This window comes from Erpetoichthys calabaricus, chromosome 15 (assembly GCF_900747795.2).
Source record: "Erpetoichthys calabaricus chromosome 15, fErpCal1.3, whole genome shotgun sequence".
Classification (NCBI taxonomy): Eukaryota; Metazoa; Chordata; class Cladistia; order Polypteriformes; family Polypteridae; genus Erpetoichthys; species Erpetoichthys calabaricus.
The window spans coordinates 35785691-35803526 of NC_041408.2; the positions used below are offsets into that span (position 1 = coordinate 35785691).

Below are 17836 nucleotides of genomic sequence, written 5' to 3' on the forward strand. Positions count from 1 at the left end.
TCTATACATACTTTTTCACTTTTAAATGTTTGTATTCATTTAAACATCTCAGTAAAATTGAGCGATGTAAAGTTTTGTTACTTTGCTCATTTTTATATCTAAATTTGCCATTTAGAATGGTTGATAGCCGCTGTATTTTTTTTTCCCTAGGCATCCATTATTTCCCCTTTTAGCACTGATTTTTGAGAAATGTGAATTAGCGACTTGCACTCCCAGGGAACCCGGGGTAGCAGGCGGTGATGTCTGCTCCTCAGAGTCATTCAATGAAGACATAGCCGTATTCGCAAAACAGGTTAGGAAAGTTATTTTTTCTTTGGAATTTATTGGCCTACCTAAACAACAAATTATCTGATATATCTGATATTAAATGTAAGTTTTTTTTTTTTTTAAGCTTGTTTAATTCTCGATGATCTAATGTGAAATCATTTCCTTACTTTAGATCCGGGCAGAAAAACCTTTGTTTTCTTCAAACCCAGAGCTGGATAACTTGGTAAGAAGACAGTTGTTATTTGAGTTGTGCTGTTGTAATCCAAAGGAGAGCCGTATGCAGCGTGTTCGTAATAGTAGCCTTTTACCTAATTTGTGTATAATTTTGAGATATGCCTATTTAAGACTATATTTGTGACTTTAACCGTTAGTATGTTGATTTCCAGTGCTAATCGTTACTGGGTAGCTTTATTAAAGTTCTTGTGCAAATTCATTCACAAGCATGATCAAATCCTTTAAATTAGAAAGCGTTGTACATGACTCAGTGAAATGTACTTCTTTCTGTACAATTTAGCAACTTTGAAAAATCTTACGTCTATACTTCAATTCACTTTACAAACTGCTCCCTGAAAGTGCTGCCACCTTACCTATAACTTATAACCAAATGACCCTGTTCATGAACTACTAGCCTACTGATCATTATTAACTTTCTTTATAGATGATCCAGGCGATTCAAGTATTAAGATTTCATCTTCTGGAACTAGAAAAGGTATTTAAGCCACTCTCTTGTCTTACAGCTTGATGATACAGTTCAAGCCTATGGGCTACATTAGCATAAATGTCTTTCTTTCTGGTCCTTTGTAATTAGTGTCAAAACCAATCTTGGCTTCCATTTCTCTTCGCAGTTTAATTACAATTTTAGTCTAGTAAAAAACAGAATCAGAGACGCCCCTGTAATGTGTACATTTAATCCATTTTATTCTTTTTTTTCCATTCTCATGCAAAAAAAAGTTGGAATGATTACTGTAACACCTTTAAACGACGTAAGGTTAATATCAACTAAAAAGCAAAAAAAAAAAGATTACTATATTCCGAACTATATCCATCCATCCATTATACGTATAGTATAGTAGTGCATGGTAGAACTTGGTTTCCATCTACAGATCAGTTTAAATATTTATTCAATGCAATTCCTATACGCTATTTTTATGTGAAGGTATATTCAAACAGAATTTAAAAACATTGTTTTTTATTATTTTGTGGCATTGCTATAACAGATTGTTTCTTTTTGTGAGTACCACATTTGAGGTTTGAATCGCCTGTCTTTTATTTTGGAGGTGGGTAATTTGGCATGGGAACAGAAAATCGAGTCACAGCGTTGTTACGGTGTAGATAAATTGTTTCACTCTTTCATTGAATGCTTCAAGCTGCTTTGATTGTTAGTCTGAATCTCATGTATATATATAATAAGTGTGTGTGCGTGGGGGGGGGGGGGGGGGGGGGGGGGGGGGGGGTGGTGGTGCAAAAGTAGGTTTACAATTGTGAGTACATGAAACACATAGTTTATTATTGTATTATTATTTATTTGTATTATTTGTATTCTTGTTTGTCTTCTTCTTCTTCTTAGTATTATTGATATTAGCAAGCAGTCTACAAGAATGTGTAAATAATGAAGGCCGGCGATTTGGGCACTTAAGAGATTGTTCCAAAGTGCACTGTGCCATTGTGCCATTCTTTTGAGTTAATACAGTTGATAAAGCTATTGAGTTAATGAAACTATTGTAATAATCATAAACTGCATGTTTTTTTTCATATGAACACCTGTAAATCTACATTTGCCCACCCCGTATATATATATATATATATATATATATATATATATATATATATATATATATATATATATATATATATGTACATATACATTCTCTCAAAAGGGCATTGTAATGAAATAACTAGACGAAATTAGACAGTTTACCTTAAATGTCACTCATGCAGGTCATCTCTCTAATGGCCACAGCCCCGGGAGCAGATGAATTTAACACGGGTGTTGAATATGTTGTAGCCTGTGAATCGTCTTGTCACTGTCAATTTTCTGCGATATCTCTATTTTGAAAAAAAAAAAAAAAAAGAATGTTACTCTAAATTCTTGATGCGTCCACTAGTCTCAGGAAGAAATTGTGAAGTGCGTCCACTATACAGGAATTTTCGTGCTGAAAGAAGTCCTGCCTATAGTTAATCAATTTTATTTAAGACTTGTGTTTTTATTTTATTAGGTACATGAACTGTGTGACAATTTCTGCCATCGATATATTAGCTGCTTAAAAGGAAAAATGCCAATTGATTTGGTAATAGATGACAGAGAAGGTGGATCGAAATCAGACACGGAAGAGATCACAAGATCTTCAGGAAATCTTGATCAGGTATATACCATTTTTTGTTTCATAGGTATCTTTTATATATGCTATAGGTTGTTTTTAAATATTGAAATGATGCATGGCTGCATACAATTAAGAATAATTTAAAGATCGAAAGAAAAATCAAATATTTCTGACACTGTTTAACGTGCCAACCGTCCTAAATGTTTTTGTCTTTTTAATTACCTATTTATATTTTATATTTATATATACATATATTTATATTTTATACTAAAGTGAGTTTGTTATTAAAGATCTAATTGTGGGTGTAATGAGCGTGATCGATTTGTCCCCGCGTTGCCGCGGTTGGTTCCGATACCCAGTTAATTTGTTATATCCAACTCTGTTAAGTCGGTTCGAAAAATAATGGACAGATATTTTTGTTTCATGAAGTGTGGAAGTTTAATGGTTGTACTCTTATTATGCAAACGTGCTGCATTTATACCCAAAGTTAGTTATAGAACGAGCTGAATGTTTAAAGACAAGCGAAACCAATTTCATTATTATTAAATCTCTTTCAGTTTATTCTACTACTTTATTATCATGTCGGTCGCTTAGCCTTGTGCACACATTTCTCACGGTGGTCGTGGTTTCCCCTGAAATGTGCTATTTTGCCATTTTCAAATATACAATTAAAATCCTTAAAGTGGTAAAATTATATTTAAACCTAAAGAATATAAATATTTTTCTGCTGTGATCTAGTAAGTCAGTGTAGCAATTGAAGAGCTCAGTTCCAAAATCAGCTAAGTACAAAAGATATATTTTGGAGATAAATAGGAAAATCTGGGTCCATAAGCAGATTTTGAAACTAAATCCCTAAAACTATAGCGCTACACTGTTGCAATTAGCAGGTTTTGAAGCTCAAACATATTTTCGGCACATGACCAACTGCATGAAAAGTCATAATCACTTGTTCACTAAATCTTACCAAAAGGTGTAATTAGCAGATTTTGGAACTCACATCTTCAATTGTAAAAGCAAGGTTCATGTATCAAATGTATACATTCAATCTAACGTTCAACCTAACGTTTAACACTAGACAGACAGACAGACAGACAGACAGACAGACAGACAGACAGATAGATAGATAGATAGATAGATAGATAGATAGATAAGATAGCCAATTTGCTGCTGCCATTTCTTTTGTAATTAACATTACTTAGATAGGCTTTAATCATATTAGCCAAGTATGTATTTGAAATTAGTTATAAAAGTAGTTACCCACTTGTTTAGAAAATAATGATGTGATTTGTTTTTATAGAATCACTGGGGTACTTTCAATTACAGCAGTATACATACTTGTGAACAGCTTATAAAAATCACAGAAAGAAATAAATTAAGAACTGGATGCTGAAGGTATACAACTGACTAAACTGGAAATGATTAGCAGACATTTTGATCACTTTGCAGCAGTTATGTACACATAGCTAACTATCTAAACAAATGACAAGGCTGGAGGGCATGGTTGTAATAATATTTTAATTGACTTTAAAATGAGGATACATTTGTTAATTTACTAAAACAGGGCACATCTGTATGATTAAACTTCCAAGGGACATTGAATATTTACGTAAGCATTGCTCATATTTTCATTATTGTAAAAGGATCAGTATATAACACAGAGCAAGAAAAAACATTGCTGTTTGTCATTTGATAATATGATGTAGCACCCTAGGTGCAAAAGAGTGATAAAGTCCAAGGGAAATTATATAAATATCATTTAATAATTATGAATAGTCATGAATTCCCAAAATGCTAATAAAGGCTCTCACAAACATACATTATATATATATATATATATGTGTGTGTGTGTGTGGTAATTGTTAACATTCTGCATGGAAGCAGATATAAACAAAATATTTATGATACTACTTATTTGTTTACTTAATCATTCTAGTAATTAAAAAATAAATAAGAATTATGGATAATGTGTATGCTTTTTATTTCCCTATTTATTTTTAATATTTGCCTTTGGGGCTAAAGATGAACTGGACTGAAAATATTTTTTGTGTCTTGTGTTTAACAATATCAAAAATGAGGCTGATTTATCTAGATTGCAGTTGCTTTCCTAATCTGTGAGTAAAATTATTTGTGTACATGCCTATGCATCCAAATGTACATAGTTTTTGCATTAAAAATTGATTTACATATTTGTTTCTTGTTTAAACTTTGATATAAAGGATCAGCAGTTTCAACTTTGTACAGTTACAGTAAATTAATAAAAGAGGGAGAGCACAGATTTATGGTGAAAGGGTCAGTTCTTTAACATTTGTTTGTGAATGTGGCCCAGCTTGTTTGAAATAATGCTATGTACCGCAGGCTGTGCTGATACAGTAAGTACAGATCCCCTGCAGGTATTGTGGGGGCCATAGTGATTGGATATCTTTTTAACCATTTTTTCAAAGAACAGTGACTATTAGATCCAGATGATTTTTAGTGGGTAATGTGACAGATTACTTGTGCATCTGTTGACTTAATGAAAATGTAATTATTACACTTTTGATATGTGCAACATCAGAAATAATGGAGAGTGGCTTTCAAGTTAAAAAAAGCAGAATATAATTTTTCAGTTAGGCATTTTAATTAGGATGAACATGAAAGTTTTTTTTACAATTTTTATATTGTTTATTTTGGCAAACATGTCTTAGTCTCTCATTTATTAAGCAGTATGTTGCTGAAATAAACAATAGACATGTTTTTCTCTGTACAAGCAAAATAAAAATGTATCTTAAATGTGGTCTTTAAACATACTTTAAACATATTGTAACATTCTCAAACCCATTTTATCCAAATCAGGGGTAGATTGAAGTGAAGCCTATCTTAGCTGTAAGGTTGGAAGCAACTCTGGATATGGCACTGGTCTATTGCAGGGTCTCCTCATACCCTCCCATGCTCAAACAGTGGGAAACTGAAAAGGACAATGAACTAATAGTTGCAAAATTTTAATTGACATTTCAAGCAAAATGTGGCCTTCAGAACAAACTGCTGTTTTCCATCTTTAGTATCCTAGTTTTAAGTCCTGGACTAAACACTGTCTATATTAAGTCTTCATGCTTTTATAAAAAACATGCAGATTATGTTAACTTGTCACTCTAAATTGACTTAAGACTGGGGAAGTGTTTGTTACTTGGTGAATAGCTTTCTGGGTTGGTTCCTGCCATGTGTCCTGCTGGAATAGTCTGTGCATCATCACTCCTTCAGCATGTGTTGCACAAAGTGCATTCACAAAGTAGAGAAATGTTTAAATGGAAATTGAATCAAAGAATGCAAAATTAGTAAAGTGAGCACATATATTTCAGTCTACTCATAAGACACACTTCCACTTATAAACCTGTGAGCTATACCCAAGTTAATAATGCAGTTCATATAAACTATAACACAGAAAGACATAATGAGTAATAACCGTGAAATGGAATAAGCGTTCAAAAAATGGAAGGGTAGATGGATGGAAAATTAATAAATGCTTGCAAAATTAATAAAGAGAGAACTTAGAATGAATAACAACTTCAATAAATAATTAGCCACTAATTTCTGCCTACGCAGAGATATTTTGGATTTCAATCATTAATAAGCTTGCATAGAACAAGTCTTTTATCTTTTAACATAATTAAGCATAATGAAAACACAAAGCTTGTATCCTAATGACTATTCAGATAATTGTTGTAAACGATTCTTTCAGAATATGACCTCATTTAGTTACTCTTTTTCTGATCTTTGACCTTGATTGGGCTTACATATGACTTGAATGTAGATGACAAATACTGAATATATTTTCTATCAAATAATCTACTCAGTTCAGGACATAAGAATAATGACTTGGACCAATACCAAACTATTTCAAATTTTAATTATACTGTGTTATAACAAGTAATCGAAGAGACTGTAGTGCATAGTCCTGCGTGAATTTATAATACATTCATGTCATAGAGACTGTGTAGGTATGATTGTTTTGCATAGTATAGTTTGCAAGGTCACACATCTACCAGAATTTCAGCAATATTGTTTCAGGTTGCTTCCATAAAATTTAAAGGTGATAAATGTAAAATTTTGAACTTTAAAACACAGCTGAATGTAGAAACAACCATACTGTGCCTTCTTTGCTCTAGGTATGTTCCTTTCTTCCTCACAGCATTAAACCTAAAATGTAAACATATCTCTAGATGCATAACTTCTAGGCTGAAAACAAATGTAAATGTATTAAAAATGTATTTTTATTAAGTGTATTGCTTGCTCTTTGTCATGGCTTGTTATTATATTATGCTGAAAATATTATAAATAAAGTCACTTTGGGGTAGTGGTTAATGCTGCTGCTTCAGAGTTCCAAGAGACTTGATTTAAATCCTGGCACCATCACAGTTTGCATAGAGTTTGTATAGTATCCCTATGTCTGCTTGGCTTTTCCATCAGGCTATAAACTGCCATATTATTCCAGAATATGGGTTGTTAATGTGAATATGACTGTGCTCTGCATTGGGTGTGACAGCTTGTTCAAAACAGATTTCTGTCCTGCGCCTACTCTCTTGTGACCTTATAATTGACTAAGCAGACTTGAAAATATGTGGATAAATGCATAATCAATTCATTGATTGAAAATTATAAATGCATGTTTATCTCTGAAGATTATTTATATGATATTCTGCATAGACTCAATGTAAACATGTCAGAGTTAATTTTTTTTTGCATTTCCTGAAAGCTTCCTGATAACTTTCTTTTTAATCTAATGCAAAAATCAGAAACTATTCAGATTTCATAATGCAGTTTGTTCATTTTTTTTTTTGGTGACAAATTCTGTGTTTAGACTTAATGCATACTGCATTTGACTATTAAGTTCCCATTCTCTAAAGCCCTAAATTCATGTTGAGTTGAAAGAATGTGAGAATCTGGATTTGTGTATCTATTTGCAAGATTTGTTGTTTCTTATAAGAAGAGATTTGAATGTTTTTTCAATATGAACAAAATTTAATTTTGGTAAGAGATTGAAATAGTATGCATACACAACTCTGAAACAACATCTTTTTCAATGTTCTTGCTAAAATTAGTCAGGAGCGTATGTACACATATTTTTTTCTGAAAACCAAAAAAAGTATTTTTCTGGAGTTAAAAATATTCAGTAACTGACTAAACTAGTGTTTCTTTAATCATTATAAAAGACACATATCACATACACTCTGATGTTATTCCTCTCAGTTAGCATATGTTGCTTTGTTTGTGAAAATATACTAACATATTGTTAAAATTTTGCCAGCTTGGTTTATAGATCAGGTGGCATATTGTCATAAGACAGCACCAGAGCTCTTGATTCATATCCATATTTCTGCATGAAACCTTTCCAGATACTGCTACTTATTTAAACATTCCAAAGAAAATGCCAGACAGGTTTATTAGATGACTCCTAGTTGGTACAGTGTATTTTTTTATTATTTATTTAGCAGATGGAATCAAAGAAAACCAAAGTTGTTTGAGAGTTGATAGAATCAGTACTGCTAAAGACATTCAGAAGGAGAGCAATTGGGCTAAGCAGTCCCAAGATACTATATAAAAAAGTGTGTCTTCAAGAGGTGCTGAATATTAGTAGACTAAGAGCAGTTGGGGTAGTCCTAGGGAATATTTGGTGAATGGAGAGGCAGTAAACAGAGACTAGTGCAAAATGATGACCTCTTTTTGGGATATACAGATGAGTAGTTAACTGCAAATATTTTTTTGTGTAGTGCTCTTCACTGTGTACAGACTCAGAGCAGTTGCATTCAAATAATTTTAGAAACATAGTAAAATAAAGCAAATTACAATATGATTAACATAAAGTTATGAAAATATAAGTCCATTATCAATATTATTAAGACATAGTCAGTTGGCAATGGAGGAGAGGTAAACAACAACTTCTGTCAACAGATTTTCTGAGAAAAATACACCTTTGGGGTGTTCATAGTTGGATGTAAAACAATAAAATGACAGTTAAAGTCAGGCAAATATACAGTTTGGTGACCTATAGGCCAACTGGCTGCCCACACTTTACTAGACATTCTGAAATAAAGTACTGTTTTGTAGTCTAATAAGAAGAATACATCCTTGCATTCTTGGATTCCCATGGTCCCACTATCTCTGGTGTCACTTCCCCTGATTAGGAGTAGTAAGTTAGATTGGGGAGTGAATGTTTTTGTATGATTGACTGGTGTCAAGGGTTGGTTCCCACCTTAAAAAATATGATCCAAATGAATAAATATTTATCTACATTGGATTTGATGCAGCAGTAAATTAATTTCTGAAAATGCACTCAATAAAATCAATAATAATAGAGCAACACAAGATAGGCGATATTTTTAAATATTAAGTATAAGAGTCTTTGCTAACGGTTATCATTTAGTAATATGGAATTATGGATTTTGTTTTATGTGTAAAAACCTGACTTGTATTGATTCTCTTCTTTAAAAGCCAAAAAAATTGAATCTATTTAAAATGATAGTACCATGACATATCTATCTATCTATCTATCTATCTATCTATCTATCTATCTATCTATCTATCTATCTATCTATCTATCTATCTGTCTGTCTGTCTGTCTGTCTGTCTGTCTGTCTGTCTGTCTGTCTGTCTGTCTGTTTGAAATTAAAAGAAATATACTCCTATAAAGGAATAACTAGTTGCCTTCTTACATCCTTTTAGATTTACCTAGGTCCAATTGCTGCAAAATTTTACCTGTATTTCTTGACAAATGTCAATGTCATGCCTCATGATGAAATTATATGATAAAAATATGACCAATTGATATGTGCTAGATTTGAATATATTGAGCATTAATATGATATTGAACAATCTAATTATATACCAATATAAACAAGTACCACAATTTATAGTTCTCTGGGTCGATTTTTGTTTTTAATTTTCCCTGACCTCTCAAAAATTCTAAATTGCTCAACATAATTGAATTGAGAAAAGATTAACCACTTTTAACAACAGGCAGCATTAAACATTTGTGAATGGCAGCAAATTTATACTACCAAATAAAAATATAAACATACAGTAAAGGCAAGATTATTTTATTTTATTAGCCCAGATAACATGAGGTGAATGGATGAAAATTGTACTTTTGGTAAATTGGGTGGTAAGTTCATGAAATACAGTATTGTAAAAGTCCACTTTTTTGTGCATTGCATTGGAATGTAAATATTGTGACACATAAGCATTTGTCTTTCTGGTTTTGAATGGCATTGTGCTGCTAGTATGATTAGATTTAGTTTCTTTTTTCTGGTTGGAGCTAAATATATCTTAACTTAGCATCTGAACCAATTCCTACTTCTGATGTAAAACTAGGCATATAATATAGTCTTTTAAAATCTATACTTGAGCAGAGAGTAATTATAATACAATAAGATGCTTAATGTTTCAAAAGCTCCCTACACAAAGTGTCAAAGTGAACTCTTTCCTGATATAAAACAGAAATACAGCACACTTTAGAGGCATATGTTTAAATTTAGAAATCACTTAGGACTGGGGACATGCACAATTTTTTTTTTCATTTAGACATGTTATAGCAGGCTTTCTGGTTTTATGAATTCTTGCAAAATATGTTTAAGTTTTTCTCTTTAAGACACTTTTAAGTATCACTTGCACATTGTTTTCTTACATTTTTAATATGTAGTATATAGTGTAGAAAAATGTTGTCTTTCTGTTTCTCACAGAATGATAACTGATGGACAGGGCAACCCTACCAATAAATCTTGATTGTTGTCTGTGAGAGATCTGGTACATTTTTGCTAACAGATGAAGCTGATCAACACATATTTATTGGCATAATGTAAAGTTAAAAAAAATAACATTGCACAATATCAGATTACTTTTATTTTATATAATTAACTCAAGAACCCAACATTTTTTGCATGAGTGGCTGTATAATATGGGGATAGCTGTGAGAAAAAGAAAACTCAGCATCTAAGACCCAGGACAATGAAAATGCAATGAATTGGAATGCCTCACAGATCATAGTGGAATCAGAATTTCCAGCAAGGAAAATCTTTTCATGGTGAATTAAGTGGTGGAGGAAGAAAATGGTGTTCATAAAAAAGGTAGACGCAGATCACAAATGCTAGGCTCAGAGCTCAGCACTGAAGATTTAAGTCTCTTAGATAAAGCAATGCAGAATAGAATGTGGAAAATTGAATTTACTAAACAATTAGGCACTGAATTAATCTACATCCTGCACTGTTGAATAAAGGGAATAGGGGGTTGAGTATATGATAAAGCCAAACGAATCAGAGTTACCACATTTTATGTAAGTAACATATACTGACATATGCTGTGGTAAAGAACACTATTTTATTTATATTTTATTAAAATAACTATTATTAGTATTATTATTATCAGAAGTAGTGGAGGTAATATTAGTATAATTATTTATTCTATTAGCATTTTAAAAGCAGTCAGCAGCTATGCAGCATTCACAGTACTGTTACAGAGTCTGTTGTTCCTTTTGAAATAATATTATCTGTATGTTTTCTATTAATTACAAATTAGATCACCGATCATCAAGAGCAATGATGAGCATTATAAATAGAGTGAGTATGCCCTGGAGATGTCACTCCAAGGGTCTGATGTATCCTGGAACTCCCAAGGGCTCCGGCATCCTCCCACATGCTTTGCTGGTCTTTTGTTCAATTACAGTTAATGCAATAGTTTGCCATTTTCTCCTTCTAATTATATTTTCAAGTGGGATTTGTAGCACATAGAAAAACATCCTTTTACATGTTGAGGCACCAGGGCTTTGTGCCTGGTATTGTATATCCCTTGGGTGCTTTTCCATTCTTTTTTGCAGTGCTCTGAATAAACAAGTTCCCCCATTTTTAAAGCTGCAGTTGTAGAAACGGGCTATTAAGACTTAAACTGTAGCATTCTAAGCATGTGTTGCAGATTACCTTTACAACAGTCTTTGTTTGTTCATTTATTTATTATCGAAGAATGGTTTTGCAAAGTTTTCCATTTAATAAGAATATATGTATATAGCGTAAGACATATATAATATAGTATATTAGTACAAAAAGAGTAAGTTATTTTGCCATGTCATGTATATTAAAGAAAAAAAAAATCCTCTAGTGACATTATTGAAAAAAACATGTTGCTCTGCAATTCTGTGAACATTAGGGGTGTATGATTTATTTTTAACATCATTGCTTTTTGAAAGATGAAAATAGCCCTAAAGAAGCAATGCTATCAAAAAGATTTTTTTAATGTAAAATGTTGATGAGTCTAAAATGTCTGAAGCTTTACCAGGAAAAAAGAAACAAAAAATTTTTTTGTTCAATCATTTTTTTTTTGTTTTTAATTTTAAGACTAATTAAACACTATTGTAATAAAACTGCACAGTTACAAGAGGGCAGTTCATAGAATTGCTCTTTCTATATTTTAATTTCCAGCCATTTTCTTCCCCTTCACATGTTACTTTCCAATGCACCCAGTGATAAGAAGCAACATCTGTTTTCTGTTCAATAGTACAAGGAGGCTCTGCATGAGGCTGAGTGTACACAACCCTATGTGAGCTCATTGTTATTCTCACTTCTTTTTATTCCAATGTCTGGTCCATTTGCCACATACCATCCGGCAAACAGCTGACACATACTGGCCATTATGAGCCTAAGCTTAATTGTGAAAGAGGGTGTTTTTTTAAACCTCATTCTTAGTTGCTTTCCATTATGATTTGAGGCCTATATAAACTAGAGGCCTGGAAGACTGCTTCTTGCATAATGCTCCCATGGAGCGGTTCTGTAAACTGGAAGGTTTTCTGATACTAAACACATACATGGATTCAAACATCTATCAGTTTTTATTTGGAAGCTTTTAGTTTTTTCTACTTGCTGAAAATGTCTTCTTATTTTCTGGTAATATTGCACTTTTTCCTCTCCAAGTGTCTCTTTCAAATTCTATTGGTATATGAACCTAAGTAGAATGAAAGTCTTCTACTACAAACTTGGAACCTAGCATGGAAGGCGCTACTTATTTCTTTTTTCTTATCTTCTCACTTCTTTCTTTTTACTACATGTAGCTAATTATTTTCAGTAATCCTTTTAAGCAAGTTCATACTTAAAGATCTTTTTTTTTTCCCCAAAAAAAACATAATGCTTTTTCACCTTCTAATCATGACAGTATACAATTAATGGAAGGAAAAAAATAAATAAAGGTATTGTGTTGTTGAAAAAACAAATTATATCTCAAGATAATTATTCTGTTGAAACATGATGCCATTAAAAATTAAACATATTAACAATATTATATAGCTTTAGCAAAGTAAAAGTATATTTTTGTTAAACACACAATTTAATCACTTTTCCTAATCACACATTAAAAGATGTATGTTAATTGAACAATTTCATTATATCCCTACAGACTTCATGGAACAGAGATCATGATGACACAGCATCAACACATTCAGGTGGGACGCCAGGACCCTCCAGTGGGGGACACACATCACACAGTGGGGACAACAGTAGCGATCAAGGTAAGGAAATCTGTTTCTATTTGCATTCAGATGAAGAAAGAGACAGTATGTGTGTTTCTGTCTTTGTAGGAGCATGTCTTCATAATTACTGAATATTTGTATTTAAAGCCAAATAAAACATTTTTTGCATTTTATAAAGTTAATTTGTAGAAATAAAAAGATTTAAGGGAATAAGATAATTCAGGGATGTTGGGATAAGAAAAACAGAGTTATTAAATTATTAATACATAGTTTTATCTTCGCAGTCTTATAGACTGTATCTTGTATGGTATTGCTATTGTATGTGTTGTCTTATAAACAGAGAAATTATTTTTTAAAAGTTTTGTCTGAAATAGTATTTATGAAAATATATGAGTGGCTTTAAGTCTTACTTTTGTAGGTCCAAAAAAATGTTAAATTTTGTTCTTGTTTCATGGTTTTATGTTTTTGAAAGTGCGTTTACTGTAGTGTTTACTGCACTGTAGTTTTTATGGTAGATGGAGTTGCTCTGTGCCTGCACTTTTTATGTGTGGTGTTGTTTGATGTTAAAAAGGTGTCCTAAGGTTGCCCGTCCCAACTATGACATATTATTTACCTTTTTCACTTTGTAAGTGTATAAATTAACAAATACACATTTCTCATTTACTTGAATTAAGAGATACAAAATCTATTTATTACAAAATATTTACAAAACAATAAGTAAGATTTTTTTAGAAATCTTCAAGTAATCAGAGATAATATAAATTTAAATTACTGATGCTAAATTTAGGATAATATTCAATTATTCAGCCTGTAGTCAAAATATGTAACGTAAAAAAAATACATGTGACTTCATAATAGCACTGATTTTTCATAGAATTTTATCCACAGTAACAACTGTTTTCTAGCTTATATTAGATCAAGCAAACTGCAGGCGAAAAGCAACTTCATTTATTATTGAAGGGAATCTCAAGGCGGTTGTTTCAGACCTCCACAGCCAGCAGGCAGAGCGGATGAAGAGAAAAAGGACCACATTATTTTACAGATGACTGAGCAACGATTTATATACCAGCACTCCTTTTTACATGAAGGAAAAAGTAATAACAGCAGAGACCCAGGCATTTTGAAACAGTCAGATGACTAATGGGATAGGCAGGGAGAGAACCTCCTGATTGGATGTTTTAATGAGCACAGTTTGAGTAGAGTTTAGGCTTCAGTTCCCTTTGACCTTTGCTCTTTATTGACCAAACTGACACTTCATTTTTCAAAAGCTTGCAATTATATTCGGCTTTTATGTTTACTGTCTGTGCACAATAAACTTATTTCTTCCTATGTGTAACTTATTGGTGGTCTGTTATGGATGAATATATTTATATACTTTATATGTTAATTCTGGCAATTAATATTAGTTAAAAAACAAAACTGATATGTTTTTAATATAACAGATGATGAATAAATTATATTTTAAATGTACCTAAGGAAATGAGGTGATAAAAATACACATTTTATATAGTCTTTCCAAAGTTACCTTCGAATTGATTGCAGTTGTCCGGAAGCATAAAAAATTTAGTCAGATACTCCAGCATTTACTTAACTTGTCATTTTCATAAACAAGACAGCACATTGGTGCAGCAATACACACTTACAGGCCGAGAGAATAAGGTTTGATTCTCAGTCCTGCCATAGTTTGTGTATGCAGTTTGATGTTTAACTATCTCTGCATAGGTTTTCTTCAGAGATTATGCATTTCTTTCATATAATAAAAATATGAATTTGAGGTGCATTGCCATCTGTAAGAATGTGTGTGTGTGTGTGTGTGTTTACATTCCTGAATGTGTCCTGCGATAAACTAGCATTGCATTTATGATTGATTCTTGCTTTGCTGTTTATTGACTCTGTAATGGACTAAACGATTGAAAAAAAATGTTAGCTGATTGGGTGGATTTTCTTGAATGGATTTATTATCTGAGATCTTAACCTATTTTTCCTGTTGTTTTTGTATACTTTTCTTATTACATTCACTGGCTATGTGCTATCCTCCACTGCTATGTGCTATCATCTGTAGAGCAACCTGTACACATGTTCTTTGCTAAAAAAATAACATTGTTTAAAATGATTTTTTAAATTGTGAATGTTTTTATTATAGTAAGAGCATAAAGTAATGTAATCTACAATGAAACCGAAATGAAACCAAAAATTTTCTTCCAAAACATATCTCGGATATTTATAATGAATTTTCCAAATACCCCTCACTATAACCCTGCTAAAAGAACTTGTTTCTTTATCAGCTAAATTTATATTCTTCTTTGCATTGCTTCAAAAATATAATTATACATGCGAGATTGTTTAAGATCTTTAATACAGCTTGATGCTGTCATGGTTAGGTCATTCTTCCTTCCTTGCTTTGTTTATTGTTTCTGCATGAAAAATTAACATCTCTGTGTTTAAACCTCAAGTATTATAGTTTCAGACTGTTCTTTTTTCTGTGTTTTCTATTGATGTATTAATTATTAAGACGGTGATGAATACTTTACTTCAGAAACCTTTCTGGTATGTGTACAACAGTGTATATGAAAGTTTTCCTGACAAGTATCAGATAAAAAGCTACAATCAGAACCAAACCTATTATTGTAAAGTTCACCCTAACCACCCCCCACCTCGAAAGTACCCATGGCTTTTGATGTACACTTTTCTTTCATGCTTCAACTAGGGTAGCATGTCTTGCTCATGTGATACAAAAGTAGCAATAGAAAGAAGTTACTTCTGAATTCCCTGACACTGTCACCACAGAGCTGTCCAGTTAAACTGAAAGAACTACATTTAATTAGCTGAAGTTTCTGCAACCCTGACCATTTTGAATGGTTCATATATGCATGCCCTTGTTTAACCAGCCTATTCTCAAGAGTCTCCTTGTGGTATTATGTCTTGAAGCAAACTTTTTGTGAGTAAAGCACTTTACGGGCCAAAAGAAAACAAATCATTATTATGACCATGGTTCTCAAGCCCTCAGCCATTGTAGGACTGTTCAATCTTTTCTTACGCACCGGCTGTGGAAGTGCAGATTAAAGGTAGCTCTTTGTGGAGTGCTGCAAGCAATGTGCAAAAATGATTTCCTATAGGAAAAAGACAGACATAAAAATGGATGTGAAAATTCTCATAGTCCTTTGTTCTTCAGATTAAAAGGTGTGATTATAAAAATTAGCACGACCTATTGATAACTTTGGTATTAGAACCAAATATAGCAAATGCATCAGGTTTTGATTTTTTTTCCCTAATTTACATCCATTTAAAATTCTGTGATATACTGTGTTTGTGATGTGAGAGTCAGAAAAAGCATTAGATATGCATTATGGGATAACTGCAGTTTAACTCATCAGAGGTGACTGTCATGAGTTGCGCACATTATGTAAGTGTATTAATTGACACAGAAAGGAAAATATTTATTATTTGATATTAAATATGTGTTTGCTTTTTATTTTACTAAAATGACACACAATCTATTATTGCATATGAAAATGGTTTTGTTTCTAAAACAGAGTCAGTGGTCAAACATCTTACAAAGAAACTACAGTTTCAAACAAGCAGGATAAAAATGACTGACCTGCATCTAACATGCTGATGATGTTTTAACCAATTGATCAGTTAGAGTGCTTTTGTCATTAGCCAATATTGACTGATAGCAGTTTGTCACAAGCTGCGAAGGTCAGGCAGACAGCAGAAGCTTCACTATGTCTTCGATTGACCTTTACTGTTGTCATTATCATGTGATTGTTTTCAGTCCAGCATGACCCTCAGCTGAGTTTAAAGAGAGCAGTAATCAACATGAACATGTACTTTTGTATGATGGGGAGCAAACAACTAAAAAAGAGCACCAATGTGTAACCAGTATTACTTTTAGCAAGATTTATTTAACTGGCAATTTATTTTTGTTTTTTTCTAAAATTATTAAAATTTTACTTATATTTCTGAACTGGTTACTGTTTGCTTTTAAAATATTTTATGTGTTGATTCATATCTCTGTGCCTGTAATATAATATGAAGTACTACACATGTAATATGTAGTTTAACTTTTGATGAATCTGTAAACTTAAGAGTTCAACTTTTTGTTTGTTGTAGGATTGTTTTTGCCATGCATATAAAATAAGTAATGATATTTGCCTTACTTTTGCACGGTCACATATTATTTATTTTTTATTATATATTTATTATTTATTTTTAAGCTGTCTTAATCATAAGAAAGGGACAGATAAAACGTTTGTAGTTTAATTACTATCTTGATATGAAATGGAAGGCAGGATTAAAAATGCCACATATTTCATTTTGAAGCAAAGCTAACACTTAGAAGATGGGGAGAGATACGGTTACCTGCTATTTTATTATTAGCTTATTTTGTTTGGGTAAAAATAGATAATATTAATGTAAAATAACTGCTTGAAGTTAAGACAGTATAAAAAGTTGCTGCTGTATTTGTTGTAGCTTTTTTCTGTTGGTGTGAAATAACAATAATAACAAAAATCCTTTTTTTTTGTTTAATTTAATTTAGTTTAATTTTCATAGGATCATAAAAGTTTGTAAATGGCTTCTGTGTCTAACTAACACTAGTTTATTAAATTGGCTTTCCTATTTGAATGACAAATCAATGATACCATTGTTAAATGTCTACAAATATCTTATTGACATGTAATCTGGATTTAGCACATTTAAAGATATTGTCTTGAAATAATAGTGTTATTTTTTCAAATATCAACATTACCTATTATTTTAAAATACA

The 17836-nt window shown here is 32.0% G+C and overlaps 1 protein-coding gene across 2 annotated transcripts in view; it reads left to right on the plus strand.

The window, feature by feature from the left end:
* meis1b (Meis homeobox 1 b) overlaps nt 1–17836 on the plus strand; it is a 175835-nt gene that overhangs the window by 3574 nt on the left and 154425 nt on the right. For both annotated transcript variants that reach the window (XM_051919340.1, XM_051919341.1), the window contains exons 3-7: nt 151–292; nt 440–490; nt 926–976; nt 2484–2630; nt 12996–13107. In XM_051919340.1, the coding sequence (XP_051775300.1) occupies nt 151–292; nt 440–490; nt 926–976; nt 2484–2630; nt 12996–13107 (503 nt within the window). The remainder of the gene's footprint in view (nt 1–150; nt 293–439; nt 491–925; nt 977–2483; nt 2631–12995; nt 13108–17836) is intronic.